The 17,878-nt window shown below is 33.8% G+C and overlaps 4 protein-coding genes and 2 non-coding genes across 7 annotated transcripts; 1 reads left to right on the top strand and 5 right to left on the bottom strand.

Moving 5' to 3' along the window:
• Nucleotides 1-503: 503 nt before the first annotated feature.
• Nucleotides 504-1,334, bottom strand: LOC9307756 (basic leucine zipper 43). The gene has a single exon (XM_021020947.1). It carries the CDS (start codon nucleotides 1,276-1,278, stop codon nucleotides 724-726), a length of 555 nt encoding a protein of 184 aa, XP_020876606.1. The 5' UTR covers nucleotides 1,279-1,334; the 3' UTR covers nucleotides 504-723.
• Nucleotides 1,335-8,358: 7,024 nt separating this feature from the next.
• LOC9307755 lies at nucleotides 8,359-9,805 on the bottom strand. 2 transcript variants are annotated; one of them, XM_021020939.1, is made up of 2 exons: nucleotides 9,536-9,805; nucleotides 8,359-9,466 (listed from the first exon to the last, which is right to left on the bottom strand). In XM_021020939.1, the coding sequence occupies exons 1-2, from the start codon at nucleotides 9,711-9,713 to the stop codon at nucleotides 8,658-8,660; spliced, it is 987 nt and encodes a 328-aa protein (XP_020876598.1). In that variant the 5' UTR covers nucleotides 9,714-9,805; the 3' UTR covers nucleotides 8,359-8,657. The 2 variants fall into 2 exon arrangements, with proteins under 2 accessions (XP_020876598.1, XP_002871686.2); XM_002871640.2 differs by having other exon boundaries at nucleotides 8,359-9,802.
• A 74-nt stretch (nucleotides 9,806-9,879) lies between these two features.
• Nucleotides 9,880-9,951, bottom strand: TRNAD-GUC. Its single transcript has one exon. It is a non-coding gene; the product is annotated as a tRNA-Asp (tRNA).
• A 1,209-nt stretch (nucleotides 9,952-11,160) lies between these two features.
• LOC9309812 (probable tRNA (guanine(26)-N(2))-dimethyltransferase 1) lies at nucleotides 11,161-14,721 on the bottom strand. Its single transcript, XM_021020912.1, has 12 exons — nucleotides 14,389-14,721; nucleotides 13,793-14,074; nucleotides 13,591-13,678; nucleotides 13,362-13,483; nucleotides 13,118-13,257; nucleotides 12,971-13,043; nucleotides 12,744-12,832; nucleotides 12,564-12,669; nucleotides 12,264-12,476; nucleotides 11,983-12,177; nucleotides 11,792-11,869; nucleotides 11,161-11,690 (listed from the first exon to the last, which is right to left on the bottom strand). The coding sequence occupies exons 1-12, from the start codon at nucleotides 14,482-14,484 to the stop codon at nucleotides 11,403-11,405; spliced, it is 1,770 nt and encodes a 589-aa protein (XP_020876571.1). The 5' UTR covers nucleotides 14,485-14,721; the 3' UTR covers nucleotides 11,161-11,402.
• A 118-nt stretch (nucleotides 14,722-14,839) lies between these two features.
• On the bottom strand, nucleotides 14,840-14,913 carry TRNAI-AAU. The gene has a single exon. It is a non-coding gene; the product is annotated as a tRNA-Ile (tRNA).
• Nucleotides 14,914-14,982: 69 nt separating this feature from the next.
• Nucleotides 14,983-16,110, top strand: LOC9309811. Its single transcript, XM_002873697.2, has 2 exons — nucleotides 14,983-15,149; nucleotides 15,786-16,110. The coding sequence occupies exons 1-2, from the start codon at nucleotides 15,037-15,039 to the stop codon at nucleotides 15,970-15,972; spliced, it is 300 nt and encodes a 99-aa protein (XP_002873743.1). The 5' UTR covers nucleotides 14,983-15,036; the 3' UTR covers nucleotides 15,973-16,110.
• Nucleotides 16,111-17,878: the final 1,768 nt, after the last annotated feature.

The raw sequence follows: 17,878 nt of genomic DNA, 5'->3' as shown, positions 1-17,878 counted from the left end.
AAAATGATCATTCACGATGACTGATGAATCTAAGCATTTCGACGACGAAGTTTCATAAAAGATTGCACAATAGATAATTTAACTCGCACTACAATAAACTGATATTTTAGAAATTGTAAAAGCTTTACATTAAAACGGAAAATTAAAAAAAAATTAGTTTAGTTTGTAGTTAATATGTAAACTAGAAATCAGTTTCCTATATCTCATATATTCCAATGTCAGAGGAAAAATAATTTCAGAAAGATCCTCCTCGAATTATCCTCACGAAGAATGCAGAATTAATTGTCACAAGTTCACTTTTAAATAATTTAGTTTTTATCAAGTATATCAAACTTGGCTTCTCTATTGGATGAGGAGGGTTTGGTGGTAGTTGTTTGTCTTCTTTTTTCTTTCTCTATGTATAAATATTATAATATATATCAGACTCTTCTTTTCCAAATTTATGTATAGAATAATTAATAAGTTCTTGTTTACAGTATTAAGTTTATATTAGAACTAATATATCTCTTCAAATGGAAGAACAAATATCCATCATTTAATTATCATCTTTTCTGTTCATACAAATAAAACAGATTGAAGAAATCTGACAAAACAACAGTAAAACAAATAAAACCCAAACTTTGGTACGTAGTTAAACCGTTAAAAAAGTGATACCAAAGAAAGAAAATAGATAGATTAGAGGCAGAAACTTGAAGTAATGTTTTTCTCGATCAGAATAAGTACTCATGATGGATGATGCGTTCTTGGATCATCTGTAATAGAAGAGAAGTCTTGATCCAATTCATCCATGGAAGAAGAAGAATATTTGTCATGAATCCCTCCTCCAAGCTTCTTCACGGATGTGATAACTTGACGAAGCTCCAAGTTTTCCTCTTTAAGGCTCAAGTTCTCTTGAATAACACGATCATTGTTGTCGGAGACTTGGTTAAGCTTATCTAGAAGCTGGTGGTTCTCGCTTCGAAGCCAAGCAACCTGTGAAAGAAGCTCATCTAAGTGTCTTTGCTTTCTCATTCTTGATCTTCTTGCTGACTCTCTGTTAGATACCATACGTCGTTGCTTCCTCTCATTGATGACAAAGATTCCTTCAGTTGCGTCATCGGAAGTCGTAGAGTTGTTGCTTACCGGAGATTGTAGGTTGAGTTCTTGAATTTGAGGGTATTGGAGGAGATTGAGGTTGTTGTTATTGGTTGAAGGGTTTAAGTTGTTGTAGTAGTTCAAGTGGAAGTAGTCTTGTTGTTGCATGTTGTTAAGACTTGAGCTATCGTAATTTGGCTGCATGGTCAATTTCTCTCTCTCTCTCTCTCTCTCTCTTTAGAACTCAAAGAGGGTGAGTTTAATGGTGGAGATTGGATGAGAAGGAGTGTTTATACAGCTGAGAAAGGCATACAAGTGGACCACAACTTTTTTGGCAAATTGGTGGCTTTCGTGACACATGCTTAAGAGGGTTTTGCTTTTGAAAATATAATTTAGATTATGTGATCAAAGACTTAACCCATTGGCCATGGACATGATGTTACTGATTGCTATATAAATTGATTAACGAGATCGAATAACAAATTGACATGTTGTTTATTCAAATCGGTTCATGCATGCATGAGATTTGTGAATGGGACTAGGCCAACGGATGCTTGTGTTTTATAATAACCATGGTTTTCATGCATGCTTGGTGTATCAGATAAATTTTATATGTATGTGTGTATATGATGACACATGGAGGAGCTACATCCTACATCATCATATGATTAGTTCAATAACCAAGTGGTGGCATCTTGTCGTGTGCATGTGGGTCTAGGAGAGGGCGCCATGGCCATCTAGTGGCATCTAACATCTAAATGATACATGATCATGATGTTCATGCATAATTGAACTGGAAAAGGTTTCTATATCATGCACATGCATTATGATGATAATGACACATGAGGACTTGGGTACCATATATACATATTGTGGATAAAATCAAGCTTTCGATCAATGTTATGTGCTTACATCAGAGAGAAATTTGTAGTTTTTAGTTGTGGGGTTTCAAATTATTTTAGTTTGGAAACAATGCTTTTGTTAGCCAACATATAAAGTGGCGATGATGCCAAATAAGTCAATTTATAAAGTATATATATATATATTTCTTTATTTAATGGAATTAGTTCTAAATTCTATACAAAAATTACTCCCCAATTTCTCTTCTTCTTTCTCTCTAAAAAAAAAAAAGATTATCTCTACGACCTTGATGATTTGTTTCTCTTCTTTAATTGATTATTATATTGTTTTCAGCATAGATCTTTAGAGGTCCTAGATAAATTATTAAAAAAAATGTGGTGTCTTCTACTATAATATTAACATCACACACAGAGACTCAAAAAGTAAATCTAAAGACTTAATAAATTAGAATTTTTTCAAAAAATTATTAAAAAAAAAAACATATGCTCACACACAAGCAAGCATACTGAAATTTTAAAAAAACATTATGTATACAAAACCCATTTATACAGTACTTAGTAATCCATTGATTGTGCTTGGTCTCTTAACCAATCATCCCAATTTGTTCAGGCGTATTCTTTTCTTTTAAGTAACCGAGAAATTCCAGAAGAAAACATATATACTAATCTTAGAGACCATGAGATGAAAAAGTTTTCACCGATGAGATGTGCATTACTTAATTATATTGCGTCTTTTGTTTTCTTATTGGTGATTGTTTTCGATCCTTATTTCTTTTTAATCTTCATGTAACTTCTGTAACTCTTGTTGCTCTTTTAATGAAGTTCTTCAGTCGAAAAAAAAATACTAATCTTAGAGACATGTGAAATACTTGTTTATTCTTGTCATTCAAAACATTTACAGTCTTCAGTCATTATGGCAACGAAAATACAGATACTCGAACCATGATCTCTTAATTCACATGATTCATCCTCAGACATTTATGGATTTTTGTTCGTTTCATTTGGTATGTTTTAATGTTTTTAAACTCATTGAATCAATATAAAGAAGATCATGTTGTTACAAGAACTTAATTATTACTTCAACTCTTCCTTTTATTATATATATATATGGTCAAAGACCACTATATATTAACAAAAACCAAACCAAACAAACTCCCTACTTGCACTAGGAAAGCAAGATGTGTTAGGCAGGCTTGGCTTGTCGTTTTATAATGTTCACTACAAAGGCTAAGGCAAAGCCTATAATACATTGAGGAGCCGATGACTCAACACCAATTAAAACCACACTTTCTTTTAATAAACGTTTAAAACCACACACACTTGCATGCATAATGATCAGTGATTACAAACTAATTAAAACCATTATTCTTTTTTTTCATTGATTTAACTAACTAACTAAGTTGTATTAATAATTAGCGAGTGTAATCTCTTAGTTGGTCAAGATTGAGTACATGGATCATTACCGAACGCAATTTTACCCTACACAATTGATCATTCGTTGTCTAACTGTCCAAATTGTTATATAACGACATCAAATTTTAGGAAATCGTTTTTGAGTTTTGTCCTATTATTTCCTGACTTAATATATGCAATGGATAATTGATTTTTAGGAAACCCATTCAATAATTGAAGAATTGAAGAAATCTTCTTTGGTCCCCTCTTTTTTTCCCTTGCTACTATTCTATTAAAAACGTATCCTTCTTTAAAATAAATATAACCAAAAACTTAGGCATGCATGGGTTTATTATAATCCACTTATAAAAAGGCAATGTTAATTAAAATATATATGTGCATATTGATATGGACCTCTTTAGGTAGACTTTTTGGGTATTGACTGAAAATTATGTACAGTTATATAGCTTGTTTTTTCAATAACTAATTTCGGGTTTTACTGATGCAACACCTTACTATTTGAGGAAAGCACATATTCAAGAGACACTAGTTTATGTTGAACATGTGTCGTATAGTTTTTTTTTTTATATCCAAACAGAATATTCATTTGGGTTTGATTAGTTGATATCATAGATTTTCATCTAATGATTTTAAAATTAGTTTATTTTATTGTAATGTGAAATTCACAACACCTAAAAAGAAAGATTCGAGTGACTTAAACTTTAAATTTTCCCTGTTGATGCATAATGTGGCAAATTTGAATAAAATAGTGTGACTGTGTAGTCGAACGAAAGGCAAATACACACCATCAAGTCATATCATTCAGACAAAGACGATTCTTCTTTATTTCAGTCTCATGTCCTTTGCACGGTTTGTTCTTCTCCCATAGCCTCAAGTTTTTTTTTTTCTTCTTATTTTGTCCTTTTCTACTTTTTTCCAATTTGCTTTTCTTAGTGTTTCCTTTTCTGATATTCTTTTAGTAATATTTTTCACTAGATCATTAACTATAAAAGTGTTTTTGACTCTTTCGTTGTTTTGGTCCCATCACTGACACTACCACCTGATATTGGCCTACCTTGATTTTTCAGTTCTTTACCAAAGAATTCCCTTAATTCTATTTTGTTAAGAAAATATAATTTTCGTAACTGTAATTTAATCTAAATAGTACATGCCATGTAAAATTTGTAGTATCTAAACATGCTCTTCTAACTAAAAAAAAACTATATATATATATATATAGCTTTTATCACATTTTTCCGAACATATAAATTATATAAATTATATATATGTAGCATTTTGTTAGATTTTTTTTTTTTGATAAACTCTACTTTTTTTGTTAGATTTTTTTTTTTGATAAATCCTATCGGCTAATCCGATCAGCTTCGGTAGCAACACACCGAAATGCTACAGATTACTCCCGCGGTTCAACGATTCAACGGACACCATGAGCTCCGAACGGACTCGGATCAAACGGGTCATGAGATTCATGAGATCCATGAGATCTATAATTAGGCCACCACACTACCTGATCCGAGTTTGGAGTGCCTCCCGACTTATGCCAGGGATAGTCATATCGCCTGCATTTCTGACTACCAGGTAAATCAATTGGACCAATGTCCAACTGACAGACTTCCCAAACAAATGTGTTTTTGTTTCTAAAGAGAATCGAATTCAGATTTGGGAGTTTTACCTTTTTCCAAAACTTTCTCTATCACTAGACCACAGATGCTTTGGCGAAAATCCAACGACCTCTTAAATACTATATGAGAATTCGAAATTCCACGATCTTCAAACTCCAAAAATCATCAACATATTAATTTATTGTTACACTGTTTTTTAATTAAAAAAATGGATGATGTCATGACGGTACAGCTGATTGGTGGATTTAGGATAAGCCAATCACCAAAGCTAAGTCTATTGTATCATCACACCTTTTACGATAATTTTTATAATTCCACACCTTTTGTTTTTATGAAAATTTTATAATTGTATACCCATTTTATACTTTGGTATTTTACGTTCGTACCTCTAAATAATTCTATCTAATTTGCCAAATGATCAAAAGGATACTCTTGAATAGGTTTTAAACTTTATATATATATATATATATATATATATATGCCTAACCTTTTATTAATTTTTGCGGTGTAAAATTGATCTCATGTTTATATAATCTTAACAAATATTGCAAAACTACAAAATATAAAATATTATATATATTGTGAAATAGTTAATTTATTATGTTAGTTAATTTATTATTTCTTAGTCACGGATACGTAGTCCACCATTTCTCTAATTTAATAGAAAGATATGGAGAAAGGCCAAATTAATATACTGAGATATTTGTAAATTAACTAAGGTCTTGCTCCACTAACCACTATCACTGCCAATTTTTACAACTATATATTGCCAGTCCTAATCATAATAGTTATGATTATGCTATTAATTTTGCTATTTCTCACAGAAAGTTTTAAATTTTCAAATAACCCACTTATCATTGCCTAACTGTGTTTTCCTTTGTTTATTTTAGTTTTTTGAGATCTTTTTAGTTTTGAAGAAACATTAGGGTGCTTAGGGTTTGTATCAAAGCCAGATATTACTATTTGAGTAGGAAGACGAACTAAGATAACAAGTTTACCCCATGAGATTAATTAGTCTGAATTTAGATTTACGTTAAAATTCTTAACTTGATAATCTTGTCTGGTTATTATTTGTTGAGAGTACGTAGTTGATTTGCATTTTGGTCTAGAAAGCTTAATGTCCCTCAAGGAGAAGAGAGAGAGAATCCTAAGAGACAAGAAGACAAAGTGGGAGAACGTCACTGAAGACTCGAGGGCAAATTTCAATCCAAAAATGATTGAGGTAATAATTATCAAATGAAACATTTCAAATGGTGTGATGAATTTGTTTTTGATGTGATGTTATTCACCCACTCCAACTACATTACGTTTTATTTTGATTTTCCTATACTTTTTTCATTGCAAACAGATCCACACCAATAAAGTTTGGAATTAAACGTCAACAAATGGTTAGTCTTTAAAAGATATAAATTCGAGGTCTAAAATGAGTGTTTTTAATAGAAATCATATGCTACGCCATTGGTAAGATTAATCTCATAAGAAGAAGATGGTGTTAAACATGAAATTTTCCGTAATTTTTTTATTTCAAATAAATTTTATAATTAAACTGTTCGTAATAGAATATTACCAATCGGAGCCATAACAACTGATGGTTAAAACTAAGATTTCATAGAGGAGCTTATATTTTTAGAAAGTTAAGAAAATTTCTGTGTGGAGTATTTGTTACAAGGAATGAGACAAGAGACATGATTATTGCATATGAGATGATAAGCAAATAGTGTTGAGCCAAATGGGTATCCAAGAGCCAGAAAAACAAAAATAAAAATATTCCACGATTATAAATAAAGAATTGAAAAAATAAATCGACACTCGATGTTTGAAGTTTGGCTCTTTAGAAATGTAGAGTCACTATAGAGAAAAGAGCCAGCCACTGCCAGTGAAAATGACTTTTAACTTTAGTTTTGTTTAACAATCTTATTGCTAATGGACTTTCGGTTCATATTTGAAGTAGTTAGTGAAAATGAAACATGAAAATAAGAAATCAATTAAAAATTATAACGGAGATAAATGTTCATTTTAAATCATATTCGATTAATGATCGGAAATATTTTCTAATCCGTTCGATTAAATTTTAACTATTTAGTAAAACTCTAACGGATGCGAAAAAAAAAAGATTATGTATAGGTGTCAAACAGTCCTGAGGCCCGAAGGCACGGCCTATATAATACCACGGCGAGGTGGGTTTGGACATTGTTTTTATGCCCATAAAATAGTGGGTTTCACGGATAAGCTCAAACGGATTACGGATTGCCTGCGGATTGGCGAATCAGCCCGCGAACTACAAATGTTTAATAAAATAAATAATTTTTACTTAATTATAAAAATTTAATATGTGATAATGTAAAAAAATTTAATTAATATAATTATAATATTTACGAAAAATTAATCTTAAAGATTATTTTAAATTTAAATTGTTAATTAAAATATTCAAAAATAATTTTATTTTTTGATTATTTCTAAAATATAAAAGTTAATCCCGCTGGCGAATCTGCTTAGCCGTTGGGCTTAGCGGGGGAGACCTGCACATACTTTTTTTTGTCCGCAATCATAACGAACGAGCCCTTAACGGTCTAACAAAAAAATGTCTATCGCGGATCGGTCCAGATGGATGTAGGCCGGCCCGTTTGACACATCTAGATATGGTTGTATGGATGCCGAAATTGCCAAATACACTTTCATGTGGCAAAAAATATGGAAACTGTCAAAAAATCCAAAAAAATATTAGAAATTCTATGAAAACCTGGTTTCAAAACATTAGGTTTACATATCCAACATTTATCAAATCTGGGTAATAGATAATGCTAATATAGATTGCAAAAAATCACAATCCTAATAAAACCAGAATCCGGCCCAAATTATCTCATTTAATATTGTTCTATATGTTTCAAACCATTAGTTTAACATATCCATGTTACTCGTACCCGATCTTTACCGTTCTATAGAAATTGGAGCTACCAAAATGAACAAACAATATTGAAATATATGTCACTTAGTTACTAAAGAATTTTTAATGTTTGTAGCATCCACAATAAATCCAAATTTCCACCAACTAAAACTAGGGTTTCTTTTAGTGGACTTAAAAGCCCGTACGTTTGGATTAGATCAGGTCCATATGACTATATGAGACCCACTCCGAGAAGACCACGTTAGACCGGACCAAATCCATCGGTTAAATATGTATTTGGTTAACCACAAGCTGGTCACAGACTCAAATGACTAACTCTGGAGTCTGGACCCTTATTGGCATCTGACATTTGATTACCCCTCGCAACAACATCATCGCTAATTGATTCTAATCCTAGATAACACAAACGGTAAAAAAAAAAAAAACATGAATGAGCTTTTCACTTTCTTTCACGTTTTATAGTAGAATTTTGTATCTTCCGCTGGTAAAGCAACAAAATCACATCGAAAAAATCATATTTAGAACTAATCAAAATCGGTTCGACAATTCCTCCATAAAAAAACTGTGACTGCAATTATCAGCGCAGTCTAATAAGAATAATGAACCTAAATAACTTGCAAAAAGATATGGCTCCAAATGTATTCTTCCTATTATCTAGAACCAATATACACATCATATCAACCAGTAACAGATCGTTACCGATGAGACATTACCGAAGACATAAAGCAAAATTACTTCTTCAACCCGGAACATCGACTCCCTTGCCAAACCGCTGCTACCGCGACTTCATGCTCTCCTATGCCTTTCATATTCCAGATCATCAGTAGGTAGCTCATACCGACAAACCGGGCATGTATTCCTTATCCCCAACCAAGGTATTATACATTCTCCATGATAGTAATGCTTACAAGGAAGCCTCTTAACTTTCTCCTTAACCACAACCTCATCTTTGCAGATCGCGCAAACGATGTTCCGATTGCTCAATTCTTCAATGGTAAAGTCCACATCAGGAAGATCATTTACTACACTTTTGGATGCAGGAGGACTTCCCATGGTTCCAGCTTCGTTATCAAACATTTGTCCTATAATAGCATTGTAATCTACATGATGTGCACTTATACTATCTAGCCAATACTCAATATCCAAATCCATAGGAGCAGATTCTGCCATGGTATCCCACAAGACATGAAACGCATCATTAATACTGGATGCTAAAGGAAATTCCATTACTTCTTCTTCCTCCAGACTAACTTGGACAGGTTCTGGAACCCAGTTAATCGCGTTATGCGAATTCTCCCATTCCAATTCTTCATCAACCACCATAGCTTCCTCTCCAAAGAGATTATACTCAACAGGAGTAAAACCCGTACCAGATTCGACCCGACCCGAATTCCAAACCCCACCTGAATCATCACGTAACTGACCCGACCCTGACCCTGAAGCTAACCCGATTCCAAGCCCTAATTCTACAACATCCTCCTCCCAAATATTGAAAAAACCTGAAGTACATGCCCTCTGATTCGAACTTAAACAAAACTCACGAACCGTGTCGACCTCGTACGACTCTCGATCGAAGAAATCGATGAATTCGGGTTCTGCATCCATAGAAGCCGATTCAGAATCTGAATTCGAGTCTAAAAATTTGAAATACGTATTGCAATCACCGAATTCTCTCTGATTGGACAAACTCATAGCTTCGCAATCCGGTTGGATAGCAGATCGAGAAACCTCCACGGATACTGAGCTACCACCACCGCCGCCGCCGCCGCCTTCTTCCTCTGCTTCAACGTTAATAGAACAACCGAAAAGTTTCGCTGACGACATTGTTGAGGTTCGTTTCATAGAGAAAAGGTCAAAAACACGGAGAAGGAAGGTGAAAAGATTCGTATCTATACATAAAAAGATTTTATATTATCATTATGACGTATTTCTATTTTACTTCCACTCGTGGGCTAAGATTATGCCACGTAATAACTACAATTTTTGGAAAAAAAAAAAAAAAAGATTACGCCGTTGCCGGGGATCGAACCCGGGTCACCCGCGTGACAGGCGGGAATACTTACCACTATACTACAACGACCTTTTGTTTCATTTCCTGTTTTATTAAAATATAAAGTATAGTTTCTGTTATAAAGGTTTTTTAGAGCTGAAAGCTCAAGTTGATGATCATCTGTATCATATTATCATATAACTAGATTTTAACCCGCGGGATGATTTAATTTTAAAGTTAGTATAAAAATATTTTGTAAATTGTATCTCCTTATAACATATTTATTTATATTATAGTTTACAATTGTTATTAAGTAACGGTATACCACGAGTCCACGAAACAATTATTAATAAACTGAGGATTTAACCCGTATTAAAGCGGTATATAAATATTGATTCAAATTCGGCCGCCATATAAATCTTTTCCGAAATATAACTCGTTCCGTAATTTCTTAACTCATCCCGTGATTTGTTTTTATTTTAAAATTTAATGATTATTTATTATATATAAAAGTTTACAAATCATATCATTCTCTAAGACATTTATATTTTAATAAACTGAAGATTTAATATATATGCGGCATGTTAATGATATTTAAATTTTTATAAATATTGTTATTAAGTAACATTATACTACAGGACAATTTTTGGTTTTATACAATCTTTTCTAAATGAGACTGATTTAATATGTCTAATATTAGTGGTATTAAAAAAATAAGGATTTAATCCGTATTGAAGTGGCGGATTAATAATATTTTAATCTTTTTATTATTGTTGATTCAAAAACCCGTCCCGCCAAACCCGTCCCGCCAAACCCGTCCCGCCAAAAAACTCATTTATTTTATTAATGTTGATCTTATTTATGATATGATTCTGAATCATTGTCTAAAACTCTAAATATTTTAATCGATGTAGAACGTTGAACACACATTTTCGTCAATTAGATAATATATGTGTATTTTTAAAATTTCGAATCACAGTATATGCAGAAAAAAAAATTATTTTTACTTTATGTATTATATGATGATTCAAAACAGTTAAAAACAAATCAAACAAAGATGATAGGAGAATCATAATTATAAATCTTAATCAAATCTTCTAAATATCTAAATTATTAAATATGGAATATCCAGTGTATGAGTTGGATTAAATATAACCCGACCCAACAAATTTTTTGTGAAGGATTTAAAAAAACGGGTCGAATATCCGATTAACCAGAAACATTTTTACCCACCCGTCACCAAAGTGTTGCAAAAATACTAGTATAGATGCCAAAGAAAAATAGAACTAATGATGAAAATTAAGAAAACAACAGATTGATATAAAAGTGTGGTGATGAAAAGTTACATATTACAAGGTTTTTTGAAATAGTCACTAACAAATCTGAAGAATCCATAGACTTATAAGTTGTTTGTTGAAGTCTGCAAAAATGCTGAAGTGCTTGGATCAAAAATGCAGAACTCTGATAACAAATGTAAAAAAAAAAAGAAAAGAGTATATCTTTTGCAAACAAAAATATAAAGCCTTGTGTAAACATTCGCCCTATGATGTTGAGGCAACATCCACTGTTGTCTTTTGGCGTTTAAGATCTGGCTCACCCTCAATGATATCTTCTTGGGGCTCTTCTTCTACTTCGGCTCCTGCTTCTTTATGATTGCCATTGAGATGACCGTTAACTGCTTCATGACCAAGAAGCGATACGTGTTTGCTTGTGATTGTACGACCAGCCCTTATCTTGGGACCCCAATGCTTCTCTGGGTTTGGTAGAAACCGGGCTACTTTCTTCGCCTGTGCTTTGCTAAGCGAACCGACGTGGCGCGAAAAGTCAGCCTGTCCGAAAGACAGTGTTTAGAGATTCAAGTTTGGAACTTTTAAATAGAGAATCAAGGAATGAACCGTTAACAAACAACAATGGATAGTAAAAGAGAGACCTGATGAGATGGTTCTTTAGATAGAATCACACTTCCGGGATGTTCAGGTGATTGCGGCTTTATGGGATGATTTTTCACCTACAATCAAACAAACGAGTTCATTCATTATCACTGAGGCAAAAGAAGACAGTCAAAGCTTATGCTTTTAGAATTAAATGAGGAAAGTTAATGAACGGAAACTGTTGGTTTACCCAGCACCGCATGATGTCCCAGATAATCTCCATTGGAGCATCAGTTTTAATCCCCAGCGGATTCACATGGGACCCAGAGACACGGTACTTTGCATTGATTACCGCTGATCGAAACAAAGCAGCTGACGGTGAAGTACATTTTAGCGTTGCAGAGAGACTATGAAGGCTCAAAAAGAGAGGAACATCTGGCAGTTCCTGGAGACAAGCCAAACATATAGGGATTTAGAGAAATTGACCCAAAACAAAAACTGAAACTTTCAGAGTGTGGAGGAGAGTTTTGCCTCTGAGATCGTGGTAAGAACAGCGCAAATTCGGTCGTAAGCAGGATATCTGTCTTTCATGGATTTAACACCGCTTAGTATCGAAGTCACCCATTCTTGATCGTGGATTGGAGCAGACCATATTGGTCCACCCATGTTATATTTCTTTCCACAATGAGTGCAATCCTGAGGAACAACAGGACCAACTCCTGGTAGATACCTCACACTGTTATTCTGTAAGAATTAGAGAAGAGGATTATCAGAAAAAGGCAGCTTTCAGAAACAAAGTAAACTAAGAATGCAAAGAGACAGACACAAAACCTTAGGGAGAGATCTTCCAACAGACTGAAGATGAAAGGAATCACAACCAATGCATTGGTAGACATATGAGAGCTTTAGTGGAGTGTTCTTCATTGCACTCGCCGAACTGCATTTCATAAAGCTTCAATCTTTACTTGTCTCTAGCTGAGAGGAACTGTTTGAAAAGAAAGGAAAACTCACGTGTAAACGCGGACAAAAACACGAACGTAGAAATCCATTTGAACCGACAGAACAGGAACAATATACCGCTTGTAGCGATTTGCATGGCTCTGCAAATAAAAAATAGACCAAAGTCAATAGGTCGAAAACAAGCTTTTAGAAAATAAATATCAGTAGAGCATCTTAAAAACAATCAAAGCCTGGAAGATTTGGCGAGAGTGAATCAATTCACGGTAGCAACAAATTACCTCGATGCTGGCGAGGAGGATCCTCAAAGCCATCTCATGACAATATTTCCCTTTCAGTGGATAAGAGCCATATCTAACAATAGACAGATATACGACATTCAGAAAAAATCAAAGATATTTGTTTTCAGAATAGGGGTAAAATCTCACTTGGAATAGCAGACCTCGCCGTTAGCCCCACATAACACTGCCATGTCAGTTGCTGTACACATCAGCAAACCACCATCGGCAACTGATTGAACAGCTGAATCAAGGAAAATAGACGGTGCACCATATGGGTCAAGATCAACCTAAGACATCAATGAACCAAATTAGTTAACAGAATAATGCGTTCAATAAGATGAAAAGCATTCAAATATTTTGACAAAATATTTTGCGAAAATTGGATGCTTACCACATCAAAATCTTTTGGGTGGCTGAGCATATGGACACGAGCATCAGTAAGATGTGACTCCACCTTTGAAGTAGACATCAAACCATTGAACTTAATGTTTCGCTGGCAGGCTTCAACAGATGCTTTAATAGGAAAACGGTGATACTATATTATCCTGGGAAGTTATGATAGAAGAAAAGTAGGGTTTCGAAACCTCTTAACAAGCACAAACGTTGGGAAGAAAATTTACCTGGGTCATTATCTAATGCCACAACTTGACCAATTCCTTCAACTTCACGAGCATACCTCAAAGCTCGTAACCCTGAAGCTGACAGGGCCTATATAATGATTAACACAAGAAAAAGTTATCGAATAGAAAAACATAATAAACAACGTAATAAGAAAACAAAAGTACAGCTTTTACAGTCATATAGGAAAGAAGATAGGTAAACCTCAAGCACTCTTGGTGGCTTGAGTTCCCTTCGTGCAGATTCATATGCGGTCTTGGCAGCTTCCTTTGGTCCATTCTGAGTTGTTACGTCGTGTTCTCCGTTGGTTTTACCATTATCCTCACCATTTTCAGTAGGATTTTCTTCCTTGGAATTTCCAGAGACATTCTTCTCAAGCACTTTCCCAGATGATCTAGCTCTTTTAGATAACATCGCCTCATGCTCTTGCTTGCGTTTGGATATAAATGCCCTTAGCACAGCAATAGACATGTCCCTATTGTTAACCTAACCATAAAGCAATAAGCAATTAGTTTAGCCTGCTCACACGTATATCCATATGGATTCACACAAGAGAACATATTTGCTAAGAAGGATTTGGGATCATTTGTCTTCAAATTTCTCACTCACACAATCATGACACTAATCTATCACAAAAAAAAAAAACACTAAATTTGAAATCTTAAACCAAGATAAAATGCCCCAAACTAATAATTCCTAAGATTGCCCTTGATGTAATTCAATCAATTTTCACCAAAAAGGAAGAACCTTTGCAGCAATTCAAAACCTATATGAACAAAAACGAAGGCAAAAATGAAAACCTGAGCTTTGTTGAAGAAGACTTGGTTCTTCTTGTGCATTAGAACCTCAGCTTCCCCTTCCTTAATCACAGTATAATCATCGAGATCTGTTTCCATTGCTGATCTCAGATTCTTCTCTTCAGGTGCAGAGGATTCACAAATTGAATTACAAACACGAATCTGTAACCCGAATGGCAAATCACAAAGCTTGAATCTATAGATATGTGAATAAAGATGTCGAAAGTGATCGACTTGTTTGAGTGAAGCTTGAATAAACCCTATCGCTTCTCCTTTGTTGCAGTTTCAGAGGTGAAAGAGGCCGTACAGGTTTGGAAGCAACGGAGTAGGCTAAGTTAAACCCTACAATCCATTGGAGAAATTTGTCATTTATTTAAATTTGGGATAAAAATTGATGATATCAAAAGATAAGGGGTCAAAATAAAAATTATCAAAAGAGGAGAGAAACAAAAAGTGGCCTATACAGGGATCGAACCTGTGACCTTCGCGTTATTAGCACGACGCTCTAACCAACTGAGCTAATAGGCCATTACTGTTAAATAAAAGATACAGTTTGTATTTATTCCAATGTTGTAAACTGAGGATATATCATTATCAAGTTTGAGGAGGAGGAGAGAAGGAAGAGCAGAGAACTCGAAAGGGAAGAAGACGATGCAGAGTTTAACGTCAAACGAAGTAGCGGGTTTGGCAGTTGGGGCTCTGCTTCTTGGTGCCACCATCGCTGCTCCTAAAGTTGATGCTTTTATCGCTGCTTCTCAGAGAAGGTAAACAAAAGCTTTTACAAGTTCATTTATCTCACCACACATATTTTTGGAAAAACACTCAAAATCCAACTTTTGCCCAATCTTTCATCTTCTGAATGAAAACCCTTGTCGTATAATATCCAATTTTGGATGAAACCGTGTTAATTTGTTTGTTGTTATGTGATAATGATGATGATTGTAGTAGCTGCTTAGAATTGCAATGTGATTTCTGAGCCAAGAGGGTTTGATTTGTATATTTTTTTCATCCTCAATTTGCTGAAAATCTGAAAATGACAAGACTTTAAGAGTTTCTTTGTGATTTGTAGTTTGAAAGGATAGATTTTGGTCTCACTCTCCAATGGAATCACTTTTCTTCTAAGTTCTCACTATGTGAAAGTAATGGTTTCCTGAAATTCTGTATTTGATTCTTGAAATATTCAGGTATTGAATCATTCTTGATCTTGATTATGGATTCTGTAAATCTTAGCTTTGTAATGAGAGAGACTGGTATAGGCATAGTCTCAGAATGTTCATTGCGGCTGCTGATATCTTCAAGAAATGTTCTTGGGTGTTGTATGTCGATTGTTGAATGACATTAGACTTGTTCTTGAATCTATAACTTAGCAGCATCGTATGTTTCTAACACAACTTTTGCAGATCTCTTGGAATGTGTCGAAAATGTGGAGATCTTAAGAATGTAGCATGTGGCCGTTGCAAAGGAACAGGAACAATCAAATCAGGGGGATTCTTTGGATTCAGTGACTCATCAAACACAAGATCAGTCGCTTGCGATAATTGCCAAGCCAAAGGTTGTTTCCCTTGCCCTGAATGTTCAAAATCTTGACCATTTTTCTCGGTATTTTATAGATTGCATCAATACTAAAACTACTTGTTTCATCTTCTTGACCTATATGATAAATGTAATCGGGCCATTGGTATTTTGGTAATGTTGAAGCTGAAGCATGTCTTATCCGTTTTAGAAGTCTCTTATTCCAATTCTTGATCAGTTGCTGGTTTAACCAAATTACGCTAAACCGGATGCTTGTGAATTCTTTATTTGGTTAGCTTTAACCGGGTCTTGTTCTGCCTTTAATTTAACCCGGAGAAATCCACTTTAGTGAACCAAATGCTCGTCTGGTCCTTTCTCTCTGTGAGCAACATTAGGTGGTGGGTTTTGGGCAGTTGACATACCATAACTGGTGCAAACACACATTTTCCTAGAATTTTTGTTTAGCTTAAATAGAGTTACTTCATTTTCTTGTTTCTTTCATATGAAAAAAAAAATCAACCATTATTGATAGTAGGTTGGTTATCTTTATCAAAACAAATAAAGTTAATAGGCAGAGAAACAACGGTCTATATTGTGGCATTTCATATGTTTTGTCTAACTAAATTAGCTACATATTAGACCACAGATTTGATGAATACAAAACAAACTTTTGTATTCTGATATCAAAAAACAGTACAAAAACAAATTCCGATGTTTTAGCAAACATGTGAAATGAAACCACGATTTAGTGATTTACGATGTTTTACCATGATTAAAGCTAAGAAAAGTAAAAGGGTAAAATGTAAATAAATAACGTTAGAAAAGTGTCACTGTTAAAAAGGAGGCTTCCGCTCAGAAAGCACGTCTCCGACAGAAGAATAATTCAATAATTAGTCGACACGTGGCCGTCAGACCACATCACCCATCTTGTTGTGGAACTTCACTGTTTTCCTTTTTTTTAACGTCGTTATTATTTACGCTCTGTAAAATCCGTACGGACTAGTGACTACCCACGTCACCTGAATTTTTGTAGCTTCGTAGATTCCGTGTCCAAAGAGCAAAGTTATCAACACATTTTAGTGGCATAATTTAAATTTCCTAATTGAACCAAACCATATGAGTCCATTTATATAATGAGATCCAATTATGTATTTTGTATACTTGAATAATGTTTTGATTTTTTACTTTGTTATGTTGCATATAACACAACTGTAATTTATGTTGCCTACAAGGCTACAACATATATACATATATAAATATATACCTCACGGCAAACACACAAACATGGATAACTTAATGATTATTATTATGTGGCTATTCTCTCAGTTTTAGGGTTTTTTAATGATTATTGAGCCAATTAAATGTTAAACCGAAATATTTGATTTAAAAAAGAAAAGAAAAATAAGCTCCACTTATATATCGACACGTGGAAACCCATTTTAAGGTAGGAGATGCTTTTCTGCGGCTTCTGAAAACAACTAGAAAATGATTATGATACGTTGCTTTCATTTATTGTATTAATTAAGTTTTATTTCATAATTGTATATATCACGCGCTTCATATCTAGCTACAAGACGACTACAACTTGCACATTTATGTTTACTTTTGTTTTCATCAAATTACCCTCATAATTATGAGGTTGAATTGTGAGACTCTCGTTGGAAAAATTAACAATCATCAGCTACCGGGTAAGAACTTTGGAATATATGACTACTCTTAAAAGGAAAAAAAAAAAAGAATATATTGTCAATCATTTAAAAAATATGAGATTCTTGACCGATTAGTATATTAAACCCAAAAGTTTTATTTAATAAATAAGTTTGTACTATGTTATGTACATATGTTAATTTATGTTCACAATAGGGAAATATATTAAACTACTATGTAAGAGTGTACTTTCATTTTAGATACACATTTCCAGCTAGTACGATCTGTATATAATACAAACTTTCTTAACACCGTTGCAACATTTATTTTTAAA

This window comes from Arabidopsis lyrata (genome assembly GCF_000004255.2).
Source record: "Arabidopsis lyrata subsp. lyrata unplaced genomic scaffold ARALYscaffold_6, whole genome shotgun sequence".
In the NCBI taxonomy this organism is placed as follows: Eukaryota; Viridiplantae; Streptophyta; class Magnoliopsida; order Brassicales; family Brassicaceae; genus Arabidopsis; species Arabidopsis lyrata.
This window is presented reverse-complemented; position numbering and strand designations above follow the sequence as displayed.

What these genes read in the sequence shown, in the direction of transcription:
- LOC9307756 (XM_021020947.1), bottom strand. Translation starts at nt 1,278, where the DNA reads ATGCAGCCAAATTACGATAGCTCAAGTCTTAACAACATGCAACAACAA.
- LOC9307755 (XM_002871640.2), bottom strand. Translation starts at nt 9,713, where the DNA reads ATGAAACGAACCTCAACAATGTCGTCAGCGAAACTTTTCGGTTGTTCT.
- LOC9309812 (XM_021020912.1), bottom strand. Translation starts at nt 14,484, where the DNA reads ATGGAAACAGATCTCGATGATTATACTGTGATTAAGGAAGGGGAAGCT. An exon ending in ACCCAAAAGATTTTGATGTG is followed by an intron (nt 13,258 to 13,361) that starts GTAAGCATCCAA and finishes TTGATGTCTTAG; the next exon opens with GTTGATCTTGACCCATATGG. An exon ending in TTCTTACCACGATCTCAGAG is followed by an intron (nt 12,178 to 12,263) that starts GCAAAACTCTCC and finishes GCTTGTCTCCAG; the next exon opens with GAACTGCCAGATGTTCCTCT.
- LOC9309811 (XM_002873697.2), top strand. Translation starts at nt 15,037, where the DNA reads ATGCAGAGTTTAACGTCAAACGAAGTAGCGGGTTTGGCAGTTGGGGCT. An exon ending in ATCGCTGCTTCTCAGAGAAG is followed by an intron (nt 15,150 to 15,785) that starts GTAAACAAAAGC and finishes CAACTTTTGCAG; the next exon opens with ATCTCTTGGAATGTGTCGAA.